Here is a 22,455-nt window from a genome sequence, read left to right on the forward strand (position 1 = left end):
ATGAATTTGGCTATTTATTTTAGGTATTTTTTGACATACAGCTCTTCTACGGCTCGGTACTTATACATCTTCGGATTTCAAATGTTTGGCTTTGAGCGTTCCTGATGAAGGTAAATCCAGAAAAGCGCTTCGGACGCAAGAAATTAATAACGTGTTGTTTTCAATATTTTAATCTTATCTTGTGATGTTGATCAGTATTACTGTGTTTCTCTATCTGTCATGTTTTTCAAGTGAGTCAATTGGTAAACTTTTTAATTAATAAATTTTGCTTTATGTCGTAGCTGTCAGATAATGTTTGTATAAATATAGAGTGTATGTAGATTTTGAATATTTTGTCTCTTGGATTGTCTTTATGTTTAATGGTTTTCACAATATTAGATAATCGTCTTTAATATAGGACACTTATTTACAACACTTTCGAACAAAACCAACTGTCAAAAAAACAATTAAAAGATATTTGAAATAGATAAACTAATTACTCTTAGTTTACTACATGTATATATGAAAATTGTTTTTTATTCTTCTTGAGCATCATCCGCAGTTTTAAATAGGATCTGCGGTCCTCAGTTTATCGTTTTATATACAGTGTCTTTTTGACTGGTGTTTTTACTTTCGTCGCTGCTTAGTTTACTACCGTATGTAGTCGGTTTATCTTTATTAATTAGTTTTGGTATCCTCTTTTGTCCCCACACCTTATCAATATAATGGTTTTTGTGCGACTGTCATACAAGTTAGAGATTTAGCTAGCTATAAATAAAGACAACAATAGTATAACGATGTTTAAAAGTCATAAATCGTTTGAGGGAAAACAAATCTGGGTTACAAACCAAAACCACGAGAAACACATCTACTAAAACCTGGTTTAATCCACAATTTCTTCATAGGGAAATGCCTGTACCAAGTACTAAGATAGTTGTTTTACATTCGTTTGATATTATAGAGATTTTGATTTTGATTTTGCCGTTTGATAATAGCCTTTCCGATTTGAATTTTTCTTGGAGTTCATTTTGTAAAACAAATATTTTTTCGGGGGGGGGGTCGTTCGCCTCTTTTAAAGATTTTTAAAATACTTTTTATGACGAGTCTTCAGTCAAACTAACCCAAATATTTTGTCAAATTTTCTTATGAATGTATAATTCCTAAATTTCATATATTAAGGACACATAAAAAGTTTGTACTAAGGGCTAATTTATTAGATTGGGCATACATTTTGAATATCTGTGTTACGATTAACGGTTATGTGGAGTTTAAATGTTTAACCCCATGTCAAATAATTCTTCGAGGCTGTAAATTAATCTGCCTGCTAAGATAAGTAAATACAACAAAAATCACAACTCTACTAATAAACAAGCCAATGACAAAAAAGAAGGTTGTAGAAAATTTTTGTATTCATGTACGAACAGGGGGTGAAAGGTACCAGAGGAACAGTACAACTCATAGATCGATAACAAACCGACAACACCATGGCTAAAAAATAAAAAGACAAACAGACAAACAATAGTACACAAAACACAACATAGTAAAGCAAAGACCGAGCAAAACGAGCCCCACCAAAAACAGGGGCGATCCCATGCGCTCCGGATTGGTAATCAGATCATGCTCCATATGTGGCATTCGTCATGTTATTACAAACCAAGTAAATTTGATGTTGTCAATTTATTTTCGATTAAAAAATTTAAATGTTCCTCTGGTGTCTTTTCTTTTCTTTTCTTTTACACAATCTGCAGACACCATTGCACGTTGTAATTAGGACAGGATCTGTATACCGGTACATGTTATGGTAAAAGAAAAAGTAGAAAGTAATTTTTTTTTTTATTAAATTATGATACTAAGATCAATTCGTTTAAAGAAAGTTAACAGATGTCCATTCAATAAAAATGTCACATATTTATATCGTTCAAATTTGATTATGATAAGACACTGCGTCATATAAAGGCAACATATAGAATGAAGTAAATATAAGCAGCATTTGTCGAAATTTGACGTCAGAATGTAAACGTCACACAGGTAGATATATAAAATAATGTTGTCATTCAGAGTATTTTCAAAATTATAATAGAACAATAGGATATATATAAAGTACAGAGTCACGTCATATGTACAAAAGCGCATTTTGACTTCATAAAAACTCATATGTGACGATCGATTTCAAAACGTTAACAAGTATAAGTTATGTACTAAATATAAAAAAAAGAAGATGTGTTATGATTGCCAATGAGACATCTCTCCACAAGAAACCAAAATGACACAGAAATTAACAAGAATAGGTCACCGTACGGCTTTTAACAATGAGCAAAGCCCATACGGCATAGTCCGCTATAATTTGATTAGCATGGAAGACCCAACATTCCGAACGGTTTTGCCAGTTACATATAATATAATCTATTTCTTGTGAATAGAATCATAAGCACATACATTTTGTGAACAATTATAATTATGACCATATCAATGATTTTTTTTTAAGTAAACACGTCAGAAATTCATTAATAAATGTCTATTTGAATTTACTTCCTGCAAGATTTGACTTCTAAACTTTGGGTGGTTTACAGTAACTTATAGACATAACAGCGAGTAAGCTTGTATTGCTGAAGATTAATTAATGTATTGATATGAAATACACCAAAACAAGTAAGTGAATCCGGCTTATTTTCTACCTCTAATTGGCATTATCACTGAACAAGTAGATACATTTATTTAGGGGCCAGATGAAGGACGCCTCCGGGTGCGGGAATTTCTCGCTGCATTGAAGACCTATTGGTGATCTTCCGCTGTTGTATTTTATATTGTCGGGTTGTTTTCTCTTTGACACATTCCTTATTTCCATTCTCAATTTTATTACAAAGCATTCAAATACCTTTCTTAGAAGAAGATTGATAATTCTTCAATTTACATGTCTCCATATTCACTTATTGTATGTTCTTGATACTTATCAAACATACTATTTGTTCTTACAGTTTTCTATTTTTCTAAGAGAACATAATGAAGATTGAGAAAACATGATCTCGAGGGTACTTGTTTTCTGCCTTTTAATAACATAAATAATTGTTATGTTATATTAATAAATATAAAGATCCATAACAGTATCACACGATTTTTTATACAAAGATAGACAACTCTAATATTCATTGAGTTTTAAAAAAATCCTTCATATGTTTTATGAAAATTAATGTAGCAACCATTACAACAGTATTAACTTACTGCATCGGATGCACATTTTGTCAATTAAGATCTCTTCGGTGATGATCGATGCCAAACTATCTGAATATCTTAACTTCTTTAAAAGAAATCTGTTTTAATAAAAGCTATGAAATATATGAGCTTTTTCTAAAGACCAATGAAGATATTTCACAATAAGATGCAACTTATCGCTAATTATTTATACACTAAGACATGGAAATGCATAAAACACAATGACATTTAAACCACTCCTATTCCGACTATCTAATTCTTTAAAACGATATGTTGAAATGGTGTATGTCTCAAAAGTTCCTTTATTGTTTTTTCAGGGGGGTGGATCGTGACCCTTTGCTAGCAAAATGTAGAAATTTTTTATTTAATTGACCCCACTGCCTGAATAGTCCTCGTCACAATATTTATGAATTCCATCAAAGGAAAGTCGAAAATCGTGACTACCGGGTTTTATAAGCTTGGTGCAATTACCATAGGAAAATTCACAAAAAAGGAAAAAACATTGAGAAAATCTTAGCAGGCGCCCAAATAACTGCCTAGTAACTTTAAATATATAAACCTCGTTCACCTAATGGGTTAGATAATTTAACATGACCACGCCCACAGCATCATCTAAGTTCAGCTTTTCGTTATGTTTTTTCGTTCTTTTTTGTCTTTGTTACATCATTTTACTTACCTTTTGATAAAAGTGTTAAACAATTGTTTGACTTATATTTTGTTTTACTGTAATATACTTAATCTTTACATGTTCATATCAACCAGGGCACTGATTCATACAAAGATATTTTGTTCATTCATAAAAGAACCTGTGACAATCTTTATCTTTCATTTTATGTGTAATAGATTTATAAAACAATACTTCGTCATTTTGGGGCCTTTTATAGCTGACTATATAATATATGCTTCGTTAATTTTTGAAGGCCGTACGGTGGCCTATAGTTGTTAATTTCAAATGCATTTAGTCGCTTGTAGAAATTTTTTTCCATAGCTCATTGGCAATAGAACCACATCTTCTTATTTTCATATTGTGTGAAAATATAAATCTGCTTGTTTTGTCTACAACATCCTTAGAAAGTTTTGCAAACGTTTGATTTAAAATTATGACCATATCAATGATAATTCAAATGAAAGTGTTTGGAAATATCAAAACATATCATATCAGCTGTAAAAGAGGGACGAAAAATACCAGAGGGACAGTCAAACTCATAAATCAACAATAAACTGACAACGCCATGGCTAAAAATGAAAAGGAAAAGGACAAAAAGACAAATAATAGAACACATACCACAACATAGAAAACTAAAGAGTGTAAAATTAGTATGCAATACTTTTGTAATAGAGGTCGTATAAAAACGTATCAACCGTATCATAAACGTTGACGTACAATCATCTTCAGATATACAAGAGGGACAAAAGATACCAAAGGGACAGTCAAACTCATAAATCTAAAACAAACTGACAACGCCATGGCTAAAAATGAAAAACTGTTATGTGATCCCGAGCTAAAGACTAATATAGTTTTTCCCTGTCACTCTGGTATCTTACGTCCCTCTTTTCCAACAATTTAGTCAGCTACGCAATCAAATACTAGCAATTGAAAACAATCAGTTGCCCATTTGCATTATTGAAAGTATATACAAGTAAAGCTCGGGATCACATAATGTTTATTGGTAAATCTGCAAATGCGTATACGTCAACGTATCTGATACGATTTGTACGTCTGCAAATGACAGACCTCTATTAACACTTGTTTGAAATTCTCAATGAAGACGAAACGTGCGCCTGGCGTATCAAATTTTAAGCTTGGTACCATATAATCTTATTGTTTTTCTAATCCAAAAAAAAAAAATAACCTTTCATAAATATTATTGATGCAAAGTTATTCTGGGAAAAATAACATTATTTGATATTTAAGACTTCCCATCGACAGTACGAATTGCATCTGTTTGTATCACTTCCGTCTTTTTATTGCTAAGTCAAGAAGGAGGTTCGTCATCATATCCAATGCTTTAATATAGGGATGCTCCATGTACTCGTCACGGACTTCATAGCTGTCAGGGAATGCGACGGTTGGACGGCAATAAACGAATGCACAGTTTTCAGTAGCGAACCAAGTTTTCAGTCTATGTAATATTTTCAGTGCCCAAATGTGAATATAACCAGTTCTATTTCTTAATGAACACGCTAGATTGTACCTCATTAGTCGTAATGCTATTTCGTGACTTGGTGTATAGCAGCTATGAGATACCATTTGGTCATTAAGAAGACCATACGACAGATGTGGGTCGAGTTCAAAGAACAAAGCATTCTTCAACATATATGATGTAATAATTTCGGGACTGCAAAATGATCCTGAATCACAGAAACTCCGCAAAGACTTTATCAATTTATATGCATCTTTTACTTCTGTCATTAGCCGCATTAGTATACATCTCTCTACATTTAGGAACGACAGACGAGCAAATTCGCTCTTTCGGCAAATTACATGCCATTGATATTCCCTATGGCTAATAAAGTTTGTAACCGGAGAGGGAATCAAGTTTTGGATTACTTCAGGTATGTGTTGTTTAACAATTACAGGTACTAAATCAATATTTATGTTCAGATCTCGTGCTTCCAGTCCTATCCATTTTAATCGTAGGGGTGCAGTGAGAGAGCTCTCCACGACAAGATTTGTTTGTACCCATTCTACAGATTTTGCAATTGGAAGAACATTCCAATAAAACGGTGAATCTTTCCAAAAATCATTCGAATTGAGTACTGTATAAATGTAGGAATTAAATTTTTCGTAGATATTCCAGCTTAATGATTCCCCACTATGTACAATGTCTGTATCATTGTCTCTTTTCACGGTGATATCTTTACGAATATCTTTTATTGTCACTTCATTTGCTTGCTCAAAGGTATCGAAATAAAACCAAGGACTTAAATGTTTTAAATGAAACTGAAAGTCAAATTCATCAAGTGGTAGAATTTTTGTTTCCTCACTTATACTTCCTGCTAATTCTATCTCCGATTGAAAAATTTTATCGATTTCAGTCAAGTGCTCTGATATCTTATTAACCAATTTCTTGACATCTTCAAATATAGTGCGTTCAATGTTACTCATGATTAATGGTCCACAGTTATGATCATGCAGTAAAAGATCTACTAGATTTGCACCTTTTAAATCTTCTCTCTTGACATCTGTTGATTCCCAATACACAGATTCTTTCTCATATAATATGGTACTTCCATTTGCCCTGCATGTCTTGCAACACGAATATGGCAGCCCATTTTCTTGTAGTGGTTCTTTATTATATGCACATTTAAAATGCTGGTCCATCAATACTGCATTTGTTGATTCCCAATACACAGATTCTCTCTCATATAATATGGTACTTCCATTTGCCCTGCATGTCTTGCAACACGAATATGGCAGCTCATTTTCTTGTAGTGGTTCTTTATTATATGCACATTTAAAATGCTGGTCCATCAATACTGCATTCGTTAATATGTTAGAGGAGTCATAATCCCGAAGTGGTTTCCCTCGGTTATCGACAACATTCATATCAAATCCAAAAACATCCATGTAATTCAATGCTGCAGTGTTGTTTTCAAATAAAGATAAGTGTTGGACACGTCTTCCGTAATTGTCTTGTTCATCTAAATCCTTCTTATCTATGATTTCAGATAGCAATTTTAATGCAGACAATTCCTCTTCCTCATTTTTTATCTTGTAATTTCTCGAAGGATGTAAAACAGAATAATGTAAACAAGTCCTTCCAAATGTATCTCTGACAGATGGTTGACCTCCTATAGTCAAAAGAAACTTCAACAAACGTGTAAATCTAAACCAACTAGCATAATGTAATATTGTACGACCATGTAAATCGGTTTGGTTACGGTCAAGTCCATATTTGGATAAAATTTCAACCTTTGTTATGATATCTGTTTGCATTTTTTCTTTGTCCAATCAGAAAGGCCTCGAACCAACAATCCGTGTATCGGAGGCAGTGGTAATGCACAGCATTTTGTTGATAACTTAATCTTAGGAGAACATCTTTCCATAAACATCTTGAGTTCTTCAGGTGTCAAAAGTAACAATAATTTATGAAAAGCTGTCACGATTCCTTGTGGTTCTGATATATTAATGTCCGCATTATGTTTTACTAACAACAGCACTATATCGAGACTCGTATTACTTCCCTGTAAACAATGAGAGTATAACAAAGGTGTAAAGTCATCATCATCTCTACAATTTGCATCTGCTCCGAAAGACAAAAACAGAGATAGTAGAGGAAGATTAGCTGTTTCCATGGCCCAAAGCAATGGTCGATGTTCACTGTCACCGTTTGGGTTGGTATGATACGTTTGTATAAGTTCCCGAGCAAATTCTATGATATCGGTTTGTGAAATATTGCCAACTTCATCACTTCCTCGAAGTCGACAAAGTTTACACAGAAAATGATTTCTGTAAGTGTTTACTTTCTGGCTAGTCTCATTTTTTGTCATTTCTAACCAACTTCTTATCTTATTGAGTTGATTGTATTGTCGGGGAAAACCTACTGTAAAGCATTTATTGTTTTGTTCTTGATCTGCATAAGGAATAATTTTTTGCAGAGGACTTTTATAACAATTTTCGTACAAATTAATTTCAGATGCATATGGTAAAAGTAAGCTCCATATTTCATCTACAACTTTTTGATCAGCAGCCATATGCAGGATAGTTTTAAAGCCTCTTATCCTTGTATTTACTAGTTTTTCTTTAGTATTGTCTTGTAATGATAGAAGTTTTTCTTTGCATCCCTCAGTATCATTTTGAGTAACTAATGAGGCGAACGTCTGTAGGTCTGTCTTTGTCGACATAGTTCTAGGTCAGAGAAGGAAGGTTAAAACCTAAAAGAACGCAAATGATTAAATTTAGTGTTAATCATAAATTGTTATCGTCGTTTTTTCTTTAGCAACTATTTTTTTACGTGTTTCAACGAAAGTTGCATTTGCAAATCAGCATTTCCCAACATTAACAATTTTTTAAAAGAACAGAATGATATATATTTGTATATGATGAAAAGGTTAAGTTATTATACAATTTATTTCATTCATTTCTCTCTATCCAGCTTGAAGAAAATTTACCTGTAATCATAAATCTTTATTCTGTTTGTAATTATTACATTTAGGTGCATTTCCTATCTGTCCATCACATTAATGAAAATGAATAATGTATGTAGATTGATTAGCATTTCAAGTGTAGCTGAATATTGCCACTATTAATAATGTGAGAATAATTTAATTTTAATATATAAAGAAAACAAATTTACCATATAAACATGATAAACTTCGTATTGTATTGTCGTTAATACATCCGGTTCACATTCTTATAACAAGTATAATATTTCCGGTATTGTGTATCTAGCACAATACATAACAAATGACTAAATACATTAGGCTGAGGATATTATATTTGTATAGACGTGTATGTGTAAATTCATTTTGCACATGTATATTTGAAATATCTTCAATATGTTGCAGTATGACATATCTACTTACAGTTGTTTCAAACATTTCTATGTAGCAACATCCCAGCCGCACCAGCATATGGAGTATATGTGTCTCAATTGATACGATACTCTATAGCTAGCTCAAAGTACGTTAATTTTGTTGAACAAGGAAATACTGCTTTCTCAAAAATTGCTAAGACAGGGCTATGAATTAATCAAATTAAGATCAGCACTCAAGAAATGTTACGGTCGCCATCATGAGCTGATTGGCCATTATGACAAAAGTACGTCAGAAATCATATCTGATATTCTTCATCAGTCATAATAACCTTCCATCATAACCGGACTAAACAAAGAAATAACACGACAAGTGTCGTATACGGTGTAGGAAATGCTTACCTTCTGGAGCACCCGATTTCACTCCCGGTTTTTAGTGGAGTTCGTGTTTTTTTTTAATTTATTATTTATAACTGTTGACAACGGTTGATGTACATGTCCTTTGCTTTCTTTAGTCTATGTTTACTCCTTGGTTTTGATTGTTATTGTCATTTGCTGACACTTGTCCGTTTGACAAAATTATAATGCACACAACATAATTTCATTAATTGAAGCAAACGTTCTTTGTACAACTTCAACATACTCTATTGAAGAATTGCGACCCAATGGTATCCTTTTTCATAAGGTTGAACACGAATGCATAGGTTTAATATGTATTTGGTTATTTGTAAGAGGTGCTTATTGCACATCTACTTTTGTCATATTTTATATGGACATTTTATGTTCATCTGGATTGAACAGAAAGTCAAAGAGCGATCATCGGGAAAAGATACAAGAAAAGAGAAAGTACTCAGAAAGAAAAAAAAAAACATTTCTGCTGTACCAGGTATAAATGTTTTACATTGTCTTATCGGGAACTTTTATAGCTGACTATGCGGTATGGGCTTTGCTCATTGTTGAAGGCCGTACGGTGACCTATGGTTGTAAATGTCTGTGTCATGTTGGTCCTTTGTGGATAGTTGTCTCATCGGCAATCATACCACATCTTCTTTTTTTATATAGCTTCACTGTTGGTCCTTTAATGATGTTTTTACACTCTATAACGTTTGAATTAGGTTTGTTATTTACCAATTTTTTCTAGAGCATCACTAAAATGCACACCTGATGAAGTACAATTGTCATCTCTAATGTATCAGATATAAAAAGTAAAATACCAAAAATACCATACTCCAGGGAAAATTCAAAAGGGAAAGTCGCTTACCAAATGGTAATATCAAAAGCTAATACACATTAAACGAATGGAAAACTACTGTCAACTATGTAAACAAAGAAACTCAAATGGCATATAGACACTCTATTGAAAAGGCACATATGCAAAAATGAAATACTATAATGACCAAAGCATAAACACACAATTGCGGGATGAATCGATACAATGTACAATAAGATTATGTATATGCAAGTTAAAATAAAAAGAATTCGCCATATTCTATATTTGTATAATTCTTAAGTTTACTCTTTTTCAGTTTGTCTACATTTTTTCTAATACATGATTTTTGTGATTTATACATGCTTTACTTTTTTTACTCAGTCTGTAAATGTGTTATAATAAATGTTTCTTATGTTTGGCAGTATCGGTTTTGTTCATTATTGATGGCTGTTTTTACTATTGTTGTCTCTTGGATATAGTCTTTTTCTTTAACATGTTTAACAATCATACAATTTATGTGATAATTCGTTTTTCATATAGATTAGACCGTTGGTTTTCCTATTGAATTGTTTTACCCTTGTAATTTTTTGGAGCCCTTTAAAGTTTGATATTCAGTGCGAGCCAAGGTTCCGTGTTGAAACCGTACCTTGACCTATAATGGTTTACTTTTATAAATTGTGACTTGGATGGAGAGTTTTCTCCTTGGCATTTATACCACATCTTCCTTTATATATAGCACATCTACTTGTGTTTTTTTTTAATTTCACATTAAAGTGTATATATTGTTTAATGTATCCTTCTATCCAATTATACAACACAACTCATAAGATTGAAATTTACAAACAGTAATTTTGTTTTAAAATGAAAATATATGATAAATTGGGAACACCAAATAGTAAACACCACCATGTTATATGGCTATAAACATAATTTAAACAATCAATGATTAGCAGTGGCGGATCCAGAGGGGGGTTCCGGGGGTGCGCACCCCCCTTTATTTTGGCCGATCAATGCATTTGAATCGGGACATATGTTTTGCACCCCCCCCCCTTTTCCCTGGGCTAGCACCCCCCCCCCCCCCCTTTCGAAAATTCCTGCATCCGCCACTGGATTAGAGATTGTGTATTGAAAATAAACTCATCACAGATACATGGGTTGTAATTTTAACACATAATTGCTGACAACTGGGCTGGTGGCACCCTCGGATAATAAGATTCAGAATTTAGATAACAGATAGTTGGTGGCATATGATTTCTTAAAGAATCAAGTGTTGGGCATGCTACTGCAATTTGTAGTCATCCGTTCTACTCTACTACTGTTTGTGAATAAAAAAAAAATATCATGTTAGTTTCTTTGTGTGGAGGTGACTTTCTAAAGAAATATCTTTTGCCATCTCAATTCATATCAATGTTTCGAAATAAAATGCAAGTTTCAGTTGTTTGTACAATGAAAGTTGGTATACAGGTAAATATCCTGTAAACACAGCAATTATATTCAAACACTTTACAGAAGGGGTCATGGCCTTTTATGTATTTGCAAGTTTATCACCTTGAACATTTATAATTGAAATTCCAAGAATTATTTCGTTCTGTTTGCAAATTCCGAAGAAGTAGAAGGTATCAGACCACCAATTAACCTCTCCAATTTAGAACGTTTGTAAAAGTAGGCCTACTATGACACAAATGATATGCGTTTGATGTCATTAGATATAGGAACATGTGGTGTGAGTGCCAATGAGACAACTCTCCATCCAAATAACAATTTTAAAAAAGTAAACCATTATAGGTCAATGTACGGCCTTCAACACGGAGCCTTGGCTCACACTGAACAACAAGCTATAAAGGGCCCCAAAATTACTAGTGTAAAACCATTCAAACGGGAAAACCAACGGTCCAATATATATATAAAAAAACGAGAAACGAGAAACACGTATATATTACATAAAAAAACGACATTGTTTACTTAAACTAACCAACAAATTTTGCAGAAATTAAGTTTTTAATGAAAGAGAAATATATTTAGCCCATTTTGAGTCAAAATCCACGTGTCTGAGTTAAGAATTAATGAGCTCTATAGTATATTAATTGAAGATAACCAGACGTTCTGCATGTAAAAAGGTGATACATGCATTATAATTCAGGGTATACCTGGTTTCTATGAAGTTAAACTTAAGGTAAAATATTAAGAATGTTGTGAAAATTGCAAAATGTGGTTGAACAGATAGGGATTTTTAATTGGTGGTCTGACACATAGAAAAAAAGTAAAATCTGAGATAATTGTTCAAGGTGAAAATCCGCACTGGTGCATGCTTTATCATGTTAATCAGTAGAAATTGATAGGGAAATGTTTACAATTACACTATTTATAAATCTTAAAGTTAACGAGACTGTGTTCAAAGAATCCGTAATGTTCCAGAACATCCTACTCCTGGCTTTACTGGCTTTAGTATTAACATGCTGTCCCCCGAAACAATGGAGGGGGACTGTTTATATTGATTCAAATACAAAAACAGCTGATGGACAAGAATACCATACGCAAGTAAGTTTTAATTTATTTTACAATATTCAAAATAAGATATTAGCGTCATAAGAATGTCCTCATATTGTGTAGTTTGTTAAGTAAAAAACAGAGGAGGGAGAACATAGAAAACCTTTTCATTATTTACGGGTATACGTCACAGAGACCGCAACACAATGTCATACATGTATGATAACCAAAGGAGGGCAACATATTTGGAAAGCATCTTCCGTAACTCCTATGACTCATCATGTTCATGCGAATTGAGTAAAAAAAAGCACACTATAAGTTTCCGACGATATATATATGTTTCGAGAGATTGCAGCCTTTCACATAATTTTGTTGATTCCTAAAATCATCAGCTAATTGCTCGTGTCTGTGAATCACTTCAGTTTTAAAAGGAGTCTTGTTCTATTAGTGTCTTAATTTTCATAGATGATCATACTTTATTTTTGTCGTCATTTTCTAAAGAGTCATATTTAAGTGTGTGTGCTAATTATTTTTTCATATAATATATTTTAATATTTAAAGTTCAAATACATATCTGCCTTGTAATACAGATGTCCCAGGACACAGTTGTCGATGAAATCATTCGGAAGGTTTATGTAAATCAAACGATAAGTCTTAATGGTGGACCTGAATATTTACAACAAGTTTATCAAGATTTTACCACAGTAAGTTGTTAAAAATTACATCCAAACAAAATACAGCACATGAATATGTAAAAGAAAACAGTAACATTCATAAGTGTATCAAAATCGACTAAAATAAAGATCCCTTAAAAATACTCAAATAAATAGAGAAAATTTATGAAGACAGAGTTCTATTTGGGATTATGCCAATGTAAATGGTCAGTTTAATGCCCTATAATACCAAAGTTGATTAATTCATTTGTAGCAGCAGTTTGGGATTTGAAATTAATTGAACATATTTTCTTGATGAAAATATGTACTTTATTACATTTTAGAACTTTTGTTGGAGTACATATGCTAATGGGGAGCTTTTTTTGTAATTTGTAGATTAAAAGACCTAAAATAATAATTTCGGATTGGCCATCGGAGCTATACATGTAAAAAGGGAGATGTGGCATGATTCCCAATTTGACAACTCTCTCCACAAGAGACAAAACGACACAGAAATGAATATCTATAGTTCATCGTAAGGCCTTCAACAATGATCCAGACATATACCGCATAGTCAGCTATAAAAGGCCCCGAAATGACGAATGTAAATTGTTACAATACAAAAAGTGCATTAAAAGGAATTTAAAAAAACTCCACTTTTACTTATATTCTAGTTATATTGTAGGGTCTTCAGTATGTTATCAAAGGTGGTGCATGTTTTAGTTATATTGTAGGGTCTTCAGTATGTTATCAAAGGTGGCGCATGTTTTACGATGAATGTATCGAGCTCTGAGCCAAGTTGTATACCAAGTAAGATAGTATATTAAGATGTCTTATTAGTCTGCCGACACGTTATATACCAAGTAAGATAGTATATTAAGATGTCTTATTAGTCTGCCGACACGTTGTATACCAAGTAAGATAGTATATTAAGATGTCTTATTAGTCTGCCGACACGTTGTATACCAAGTAAGATAGTATATTAAGATGTCTTATTAGTCTGCCGACACGTTGTATACCAAGTAAGATAGTATATTAAGATGTCTTATTAGTCTGCCGACACGTTGTATACCAAGTAAGATAGTATATTAAGATGTCTTATTTGTCTGCCGACACGTTGTATACCAAGTAAGATAGTATATTAAGATGTCTTATTTGTCTGCCGACACGTTGTATAAGTGTTTGAATGCTCATAATTACAATATTTAGTACGTGAACATTACTGTACGAAGTCAGGAATATATGCTGGCCGGTTAAGGTCATTTCTCGTTTTTCGCCCATCATATTATATAGGTCGAAAACACGAAAAATGCAAAATATTTTTCTTTCCGATTTCGCGTTTTCGAATTTGCGTTTTCGCCCTATAGAATATAATGGGTGAAAACCTGCCACCATTGGAATATGACATTTGTTATCCATTCGTTTTATGTGTTTGAGCTTTTGATTTTGCCATTTGCTTAGCGACTTTTCGTTTAGAACTCTCGGATTTCGGTATTTTTGGTGATTTTACTTCTATGATATGTTGGGTATAGAGGTTAAAATAGTGAGATGCGGGATATAGTGAGGCAAAAGAGATGGATCTGAGAAAAAGAATGAAAAATAACATAAACACGGGATTTAGAAAAAGAACATCCCTGTTTTGATCTATTTGATAAAATTGTTAAACCAATACTTCTGTACGGTTGTGAAGTCTGGGGTTTTGGAAATAATTCAATAATCGAGAGGCTTCATATTAAATTTTGTAAAATATTACTTCTATTAAAAAAGTCTACTCCTGATTTTATGATTTATGGTGAATTGGGAAGATATCCATTAGATATTTCAATTAAGTTACGAATGATAAATTTTTGGTTCAAGTTGGTAACCGGAAAACCTGACAAATTGCCTTTTATTTTGTATAACTTAGCAACTGCCAAATATGGTACAAATGTTTTATGGTTAAAACAAGTCAAGTCAATTTTAGACACGTGTGGCTTGTCATATGTATGGAACAATATCTTTTTTTTGTAAATAAAACATGGCTACATGTAACCATCAAACAGAATTTAATAGATCAATTTAAACAAAAATGGCTGGCAAGCCTACAGGAATCACCAAAAGCATTAAATTATCGTTTATTTAAAGATACTTTGAGTTTGAGAAATATTTAAATATTTTGGATGACAGGCAAATATCCTTATTTTTTAAATTTCGAACTTTGAACATGAAATTTCCAATAGAAACTGGAAGATGGCAAAACATAGAAAGAAAGAGAAAACAGAAAATGAGTATTATGTAATTCAGATGCCATTGGTGATGAATACCATCACATTTTTAATTGTTCAGCTTTTGATAACTGTAGAAAAAAATGTATTGCATTTTACTATAGAAATAGTCCAAACACATTGAAGTTTTATGACTTAATGAATTCAAAAAAATGTTCAGAACTGAACGAACTATGTAAACTTATTAAGGAGATTAATAACAAATTGAACTTTTCTGGGTGAACAATTGTGAATGCCTCTATCTACTTTCGTACATTATTTATTTATGTAATTTTGAAATATGTATAATTATCTCTATACCTTTGTAATTTGGTTTGTGAGAATAAAGATATATATGGTAACCCCTCATATGTGTATCATGTGATACTTTACAGTAAATCGTGTGGATCAACCACTAAATCAACATAAAGAAATCAGACTGCATTTTTATACCTTTAAGTATAACTACCGTTTCCTTGTTTGTTTTAGAAAACGCAGAAGTGGTTTCTAAGTCTTTCATTGGATCAGGGAAGACAGCTCTGAAGGCAACAATGTACCATTTTACAAGAGATAACCTTGATGTACATCTCACCATGACAGACGATGGATGTATACCAGTAATGGTCGAAGGCAATGGCGTTACACAAACAGGCGGTAAATTTAGCTTCTTATTTTGAAAAAAACATTTTATGATATGTATATTTATTTCAAAAATATTATCTGCCCTCGAGATATCTATAACGAGTCAATTACAACATGTACATCACCTGCGCAGTCATTTGTTATAAATACGAAATGCACAAATACACAGTACGCAGTCATCTCGTGTTGAGGGAGTACATTGCCGCTTTCTGTACGTTAGATTAAATCCTTGCAATAACTTTTTAATAATGTGCATTGTTTACTTGATGCTACCTCAACATATTTGGTAACAAAGTTCCACTCTAAAAATTATTGATTGATTAAAAATTTACATTAAAGGTAATCCCTACCCCTTATGCAATGTCAGAGACAAACAATTCTCTTGAAGCAACTTAACAAAACATTTCTGAGAATGGTGTAGGTCTGGTGTAATTTTCATTAACATAGCTATCCATTTGAGAACATAATGCAGAGATGTGTAAATTAATGTAGTAGCTCACCAAACCATAATAGCTTTATAAAGATGACAAAAAAAAATTTTCGTGTTTACTTTTCCAACTCTATGACTACGTTTGTTTTTACTTGCAGAAGATATGAAAATGGCGGCAGAATACATGGGAATAGTGGTGGCACCTATGAATGTTTCCATTTTTGATATTCCGTCAATCTGCATGAAATAAATATAAAAAGAAATTTTAAATGCGTTACTGAAATTAAAAAAAAAAAATGAAGCAAATGTATTCATAAATTGAAAAATATATATATATGTATTTGATTATCAATTATCAAAACAGAGTAAGTACTTTTTTTTTGGCACATTTTATCAGCACAGTACATATATCGTTTCAAAAGGTTCTTTAAGTCTTAGTATATTTTGAATAAACATTACTTGAGTTGAATCCCAGTACTGGTTCTATATCAGTATCATATAATTACAAGCTTTTGAAAACTCATAAACTGCATTTTGTGAAAAACTAAATAAGCGCTTAGTTCATATACTTCATACTGTACACATTGATATGGGAATTTATAATTGAAATTCGTCTAATGATTTGTTTGGTCTCGCCTTGATAAGAGTCAAAAGCAAGCCACAAGCGAGTCATATTTATGCTGTTTCCGGCGTGTGCAATGGCAACGTCAAAAATGTTTTAATTTATGATTAGGTCAGTAAATGAAGTACAACTAGTAGTAAGTCAATGATATTTGTTAGGCATGCAGTTGTACATATATAAGCATTCACACATCTCATTTCCATGGAGATTATTTGGACCCACCCTCAGTCTAATTTGGACCCATCCCTCAGTCATAGCCTATTGACTTCGAAACTAATACATATTTTACAAGTATCCACCAACAAAACCCAACAATTACTACTTCAGGTGTTTGTTCATCATATTCTAAAAGTGAAAGTTTGCGTATATGCTAGTTTAAAGGAAACCACCTCTAATTAGTCTATGTTCTTCTATATGCAGTTGTATTAGCTTTGGTACATCTCATTTCCATGGAGATCATAATAGCTAAAATTTATTTAATTAATTAGTTTATTTCAATAACAAATGAATATTTAGAAAGTCTTTAGGTATATTTAAATGTCTTAATTCGCGTTTTTAAGACATTTAAGAGATAGGCAAAATATACTAAACGGCCATGGCTGAACAAAAAGCAGACATATAAAAGTTCACAAAAAACAAGACTGAGCAACACGCATATCCCCATAAACAAACTTAGGGTATCTCAGATTCTCTGGAAGGTTAGAAATGTAATCCTGTATATGGCACCCGTCGTTTTTCTCATGCAAATGGTATGTATATATAATGTAACCCTAAAATTAGTCTAATTTAGTATGTCAGTTTCAACATTCCTTTGCCAATTTTTGTGTGTTTTGTTTTTTGCGTGTTTTCTATGCTTTCTTTTAGCCATACAAATGAAGGAAATCACAGATCATCTGCTTTTAATGTGTTTTTCAATCTTTTAAAACAAATAAACAAAAACAGAACACTAATCTAAAAGGGGGATATGCGTCTTGTTTCAGAATCCTACATAACAGTCCTTTCTTTTTTAGTAGCAAGTAAAAGTGTTAACCCATAATGATTCATTTACAATTTCTTTCTCATTTTTGAATACACACTTTAGTCTAAATTGTTGGACTTGTTGTTGTCCTGAGTATAAACGAAATATCTACTGATAAGCGTTTAACTATTAAGTGGACGTTTAATCAATGGTAAATTGATAGTGTCTTTCTAAATGATTAAAACAGTTAAAATGGTAACAGATTTTATTGTACAAAAAGTAAAAAAGCAAACAATTGATAAATCATTTATCGTCTTCCAACTCCAATTCCGGCAAATGCAGGTACATTTGCACCCTGTAAGAGAAAAAACCCAATTAAAGTCGGAAAACATAAATATAATTAATAAAAAGTTATTGAGATTATTTAGGAAGTACAACACTAATTCATGGTCCCATTACTTTCTATGTTAAATTCCTCCATTTCAACCGGGCACACCTCTTTCATTTTAAGTTCAAATGAAGTGGCAATCATTGCATGTCAAAGCAACACTTTATGGTGTCTTCTACTGAAAAAATCAGCATACCTTACATTGCATATAAGAAAGAACTGGTTTCCGGAACTTCGGATGTACCAAAACAGGTACTTCAGATCTGACAAACAGACCAAATGTACCCTCTTTTTAAAAGTTGCTGCAGTTTTTTAAATATTTAAAATTAAAAGTCCAAAAGTGTTCTACAGTCCTTCAGCTTTCATTTGATGCCAAAACTACCTAAATATCTTACATATTTTGAAAGTTACACTCATGCGTAGGAACTATTTTGCGTTAAATATGTACTACTTTCTGGTATGTGCTTTCTGGCCGGTCCCGAATTAGTGGTGTTACACCTTTACAAAAATATGTAACTTTTGATGCTGCATCACCATTAGTATTGTTTCAAGTTTTTATTGTCATGTGGTTTGTATTTCTTTGCCGTTTGGGCGGTTAAGTGCTCGGAATCAGACCAAATGCTCTTTTAGCATAGTGTATATAATTAGTTTCTCTAAAAAGAAAACGAAAACAATACTTACACACTGAGCTGGTACATTGAAGACTGACGTATCTGCAATACCTGGTGTTATTCCAAAAAACTCAACTGTCATTTGGTATCCACCTGAAATGCGAATATAATTTGTCATCTGGTTTCATGGTATTTTGTTAATCTTATATCTTGTGTCACAAGTGGCGTAGGATTTACAGAGAACCTGAGATCAACCCCTGTTTTTGGAGTGGAACGTATCGCTGACGTCTTTAGTTTTCTATGTTTTGAATATATCTTTGGTGTCTCTCTTTTGTCTCCATGTTTTTTTCTTCAGTTAAGTTGAATATGTGTGCCGCATGCCTGTAGGCTTATTACAATGTGTTTCTTAGAAATAAGATAATTCGTGGGCAGTGATGTCCGTATCTTGTGTTGACAAATATAACATACAATCAAAACGCTGAGTTCAAGACGTTAAAAGTAAATATATTTTACCTCCATCAGCATTCTGACCGGCTGCTTCATATGCCATTGGTATACAACCGTCATCAGCCATAGTTATATAGGAAGTAGACATGCCAGTATCATATTTGTAAACTGTTGTCATAATCTTAGAGCTTCCAGCACCCATGTACGACTTTAATACTGCGGTAGCATTTTCTAAATAACAAAAGACGATTAAAATTGGTATTAATTTGTTTTTTTAGTCTTCTTGTCGTTTAATTTTGAAAACTATAAATTCGTATAGAATATAAAACAATTCAAACAAGAAACATAACGACCATATTTATATAAAAAAAAATTCTGGACCAGTTAATGTAGTATGATTGACAATACGACAATATCCATCCAAAAAACAAAGGACAAATTAAGATGTAAACAATACCACGTCTCCGTCCGTCCTTCAACAGAGAGCAAACCATTTGACCATATGCAGTGATCAACTTCCATTAAAAAATATAAAACAATTGTTACCGTCAGTGATGAATTGATGAAAAAAATAACTTGCCTTCTCTTATTAGTACTAACTTGACATGAAAACAAATGGGGTGAACACACGACTTCTGCGTATTTCAATAATTACAATTCATTGATTTCGATAGAAATGTTCTGTGTTTGTTTTTAGTTTCAGACCATCAAAATAAATAAATAAAAACATATCGTTGTCCTCATTATAAATGATACATTCTTAGCTAACAAACTATAAAATACTTAAAAGAGGAACTGATAAACAAGCCATTTGTTCATGTGTTTTGTGAGAACACTGAAGCTGTATCTTCGGTAAAGTTGCCTTTATTTTTTTTCTATTACTTTATATTCCTTCTGATACATAGCTCTACCATGTATTTTACATGTTAATATTACCACACGTGTGAACCTGTGCATTCTTAATGCTAGGGAATTTGTGTTAAGGGCGTATTATCCACTTCCCACAAAAACTGAACCAGTTAAACCAGTCAACCGGTACAATTCATATTTTGGAATATGTTATCGATGAAAATTAATCTAATAATAACAAAGTATTCTACTACATACGTGGGATACATCCAGGTTCTACTGATGTGACGCCCATCTTTTCACAGTTTCCATTCTTTGTTATATATTGAGTCGCCTAAAATGTATATATAATTTAAAATAACTTGTTTCATTAAACATAAATGTAACAGCAAGGGTTAATTTAGTCTCAGAGAATTTAGTCCAAAAAAATATGTCGTATTGAAAGGCTAGTTTAGTCTTTTTTCCGACGGTGTCGCTATCGTATAGTAGGAAGGTGTCATAAACAAAATTTAAAAGAATCTATCGAGGCGTCATAATTATTTGCACTAGGGCTTTTTGATCTCTCAATTTCTATCGCACGGCGGGTCAACATCTTAAAGTTGTTTTAAATTGTACTGAAAACTGCATTTAAAAAAAACTGTAAATAAAATACAAATTCACAATTTCACAATAATTGCACAGAATTATCCATAAAAGCAAATATTATTTCTTGTTTTACACTGCTATATACACGAAAGGAAATGTTTCATATTTTTGAAAAATTTTGAATTGAATGACACCCTGAACCAACATAAAAACGTATTTATCAAAACATAACTTATGTCGCGATAACAACCTTAAAATTGACAATTTAACATAAATTTAGCCCTACATTTTTATAATAATTGAAAGGTTTACAAAATCGAGTCACTTGGTAATTGTTAAAACTTTAACCCCTTTTACATACTCATTTGCAATAAACTTTAGGAAATACAGCATTTTATATTTATCAATTGAATGCAAGAAAAAAAGATTTGTACAAATAACAAAATTATATACATGTAGATCTTACCGTGTTGTAATTCTGAAGGACCTTTTGCATTACATTTGCCCCATCAATAACCATAGATTGTGCCACGTAAACCATTCTTCGGTCCGTGTCGACTGACACTTTCTGTTCTATCTGAAACCAAGAAAATACAAAAGCATTGGTAAAAAATGTTTAAATAAGAAGACCTATGAAATGGTTTATCCACCAATGATGGATAAAATAAATGTAATCCTTATTAAAAAGAAACATCATCTAGTCATAATTGAACCACAATTTCCTCATTTACCGTTGCACGATTACCCGAAAATGTAGTAGATATAAAAATTACTTTTACGAGATGAGATCATCAATGCTATTTTATAACTTACCCTAAACCAATAATACTTAAAATAGATATAGGAAGATATTAAAAGACATTCATACTACAACTTCTTATTTTAATACGACATTTTTGTCTGACAAACTAACGTAGTTTTGTAGAAACAGCTTTTGAATTAAAGACATACGAACCTCTGTATAATGCGTTTTGCCATCAGCACCTGTAGAACCAAGAGCAGTATATTCAATTCCTTCCCATTGTTTTGGTGGACAGCATGCAAAGACCAATGTTGGAATAACAACAACAGCAAGAATCCCACACAGCATTGTTATCGTCTGCAAGGAGGTTGTCGAAACGGGTAATGACCCACTGTTTTATATACCTAATATATGAGAAACAATCACCTGATTATGGGTCCCACGTAGTTTAATTAGATAAGATAAATAAACAATAATACCAATATACAAATCCATTAAAAGCGTTTGAAGACATGGAAGACACGGATAAACATGAACACGAAGATTTTGTTCTTTATCTTTAGGGTCAAAATACAGAAATAAATCATCATCAGACAATATATTTGACGTACAATTTTTTTTAATGAAACAACATTGGAAAACTAGAAAAAAAAATCGTATTTCATGAAATATCCACCATGTACCTTTCTGTGATATTTTTTGATTACTTTTTACAATATTTTCAGGAAGCTAAAACATGGCAGACTTTTAACCTGATATTGACATAACGGTATACATAAAATATGTTTAACGAGTGTAAATTAAATATTTAACTTTAGGTTCCCAACCCATGAAATGAGACATTCTAATATACAAAATGTAATACTTTTGTTGTAATTAGTTTTGCTTGTTTGTTTGTTAAAATTATTAAATAATATTTTTG

The 22,455-nt window shown here is 32.2% G+C and overlaps 3 protein-coding genes across 3 annotated transcripts; 1 reads left to right on the plus strand and 2 right to left on the minus strand.

Annotated features, from left to right (window-relative positions):
* Positions 1–7,110: 7,110 nt before the first annotated feature.
* Positions 7,111–9,002, minus strand: LOC134716804 (uncharacterized). The gene is made up of 2 exons (XM_063579812.1): positions 8,490–9,002; positions 7,111–8,067 (listed from the first exon to the last, which is right to left on the minus strand). The coding sequence occupies exon 2, from the start codon at positions 8,035–8,037 to the stop codon at positions 7,111–7,113; it is 927 nt and encodes a 308-aa protein (XP_063435882.1). The 5' UTR covers positions 8,038–8,067; positions 8,490–9,002.
* On the plus strand, positions 7,541–16,614 carry LOC134715933 (ependymin-related protein 2-like). Its single transcript, XM_063578499.1, has 6 exons — positions 7,541–7,644; positions 12,254–12,414; positions 12,954–13,067; positions 13,751–13,826; positions 15,749–15,913; positions 16,490–16,614. Exons 2-6 carry the CDS (start codon positions 12,283–12,285, stop codon positions 16,579–16,581), a joined length of 579 nt encoding a protein of 192 aa, XP_063434569.1. The 5' UTR covers positions 7,541–7,644; positions 12,254–12,282; the 3' UTR covers positions 16,582–16,614.
* A 1,544-nt stretch (positions 16,615–18,158) lies between these two features.
* LOC134714165 (ependymin-related protein 1-like) lies at positions 18,159–21,916 on the minus strand. Its single transcript, XM_063575405.1, has 6 exons — positions 21,747–21,916; positions 21,258–21,368; positions 20,465–20,540; positions 19,424–19,588; positions 18,981–19,063; positions 18,159–18,266 (listed from the first exon to the last, which is right to left on the minus strand). Exons 1-6 carry the CDS (start codon positions 21,879–21,881, stop codon positions 18,219–18,221), a joined length of 618 nt encoding a protein of 205 aa, XP_063431475.1. The 5' UTR covers positions 21,882–21,916; the 3' UTR covers positions 18,159–18,218.
* Between the last annotated feature and the right edge of the window lie 539 nt (positions 21,917–22,455).

This window comes from Mytilus trossulus, chromosome 4, assembly GCF_036588685.1.
Source record: "Mytilus trossulus isolate FHL-02 chromosome 4, PNRI_Mtr1.1.1.hap1, whole genome shotgun sequence".
Lineage (NCBI taxonomy): Eukaryota > Metazoa > Mollusca > Bivalvia > Mytilida > Mytilidae > Mytilus > Mytilus trossulus.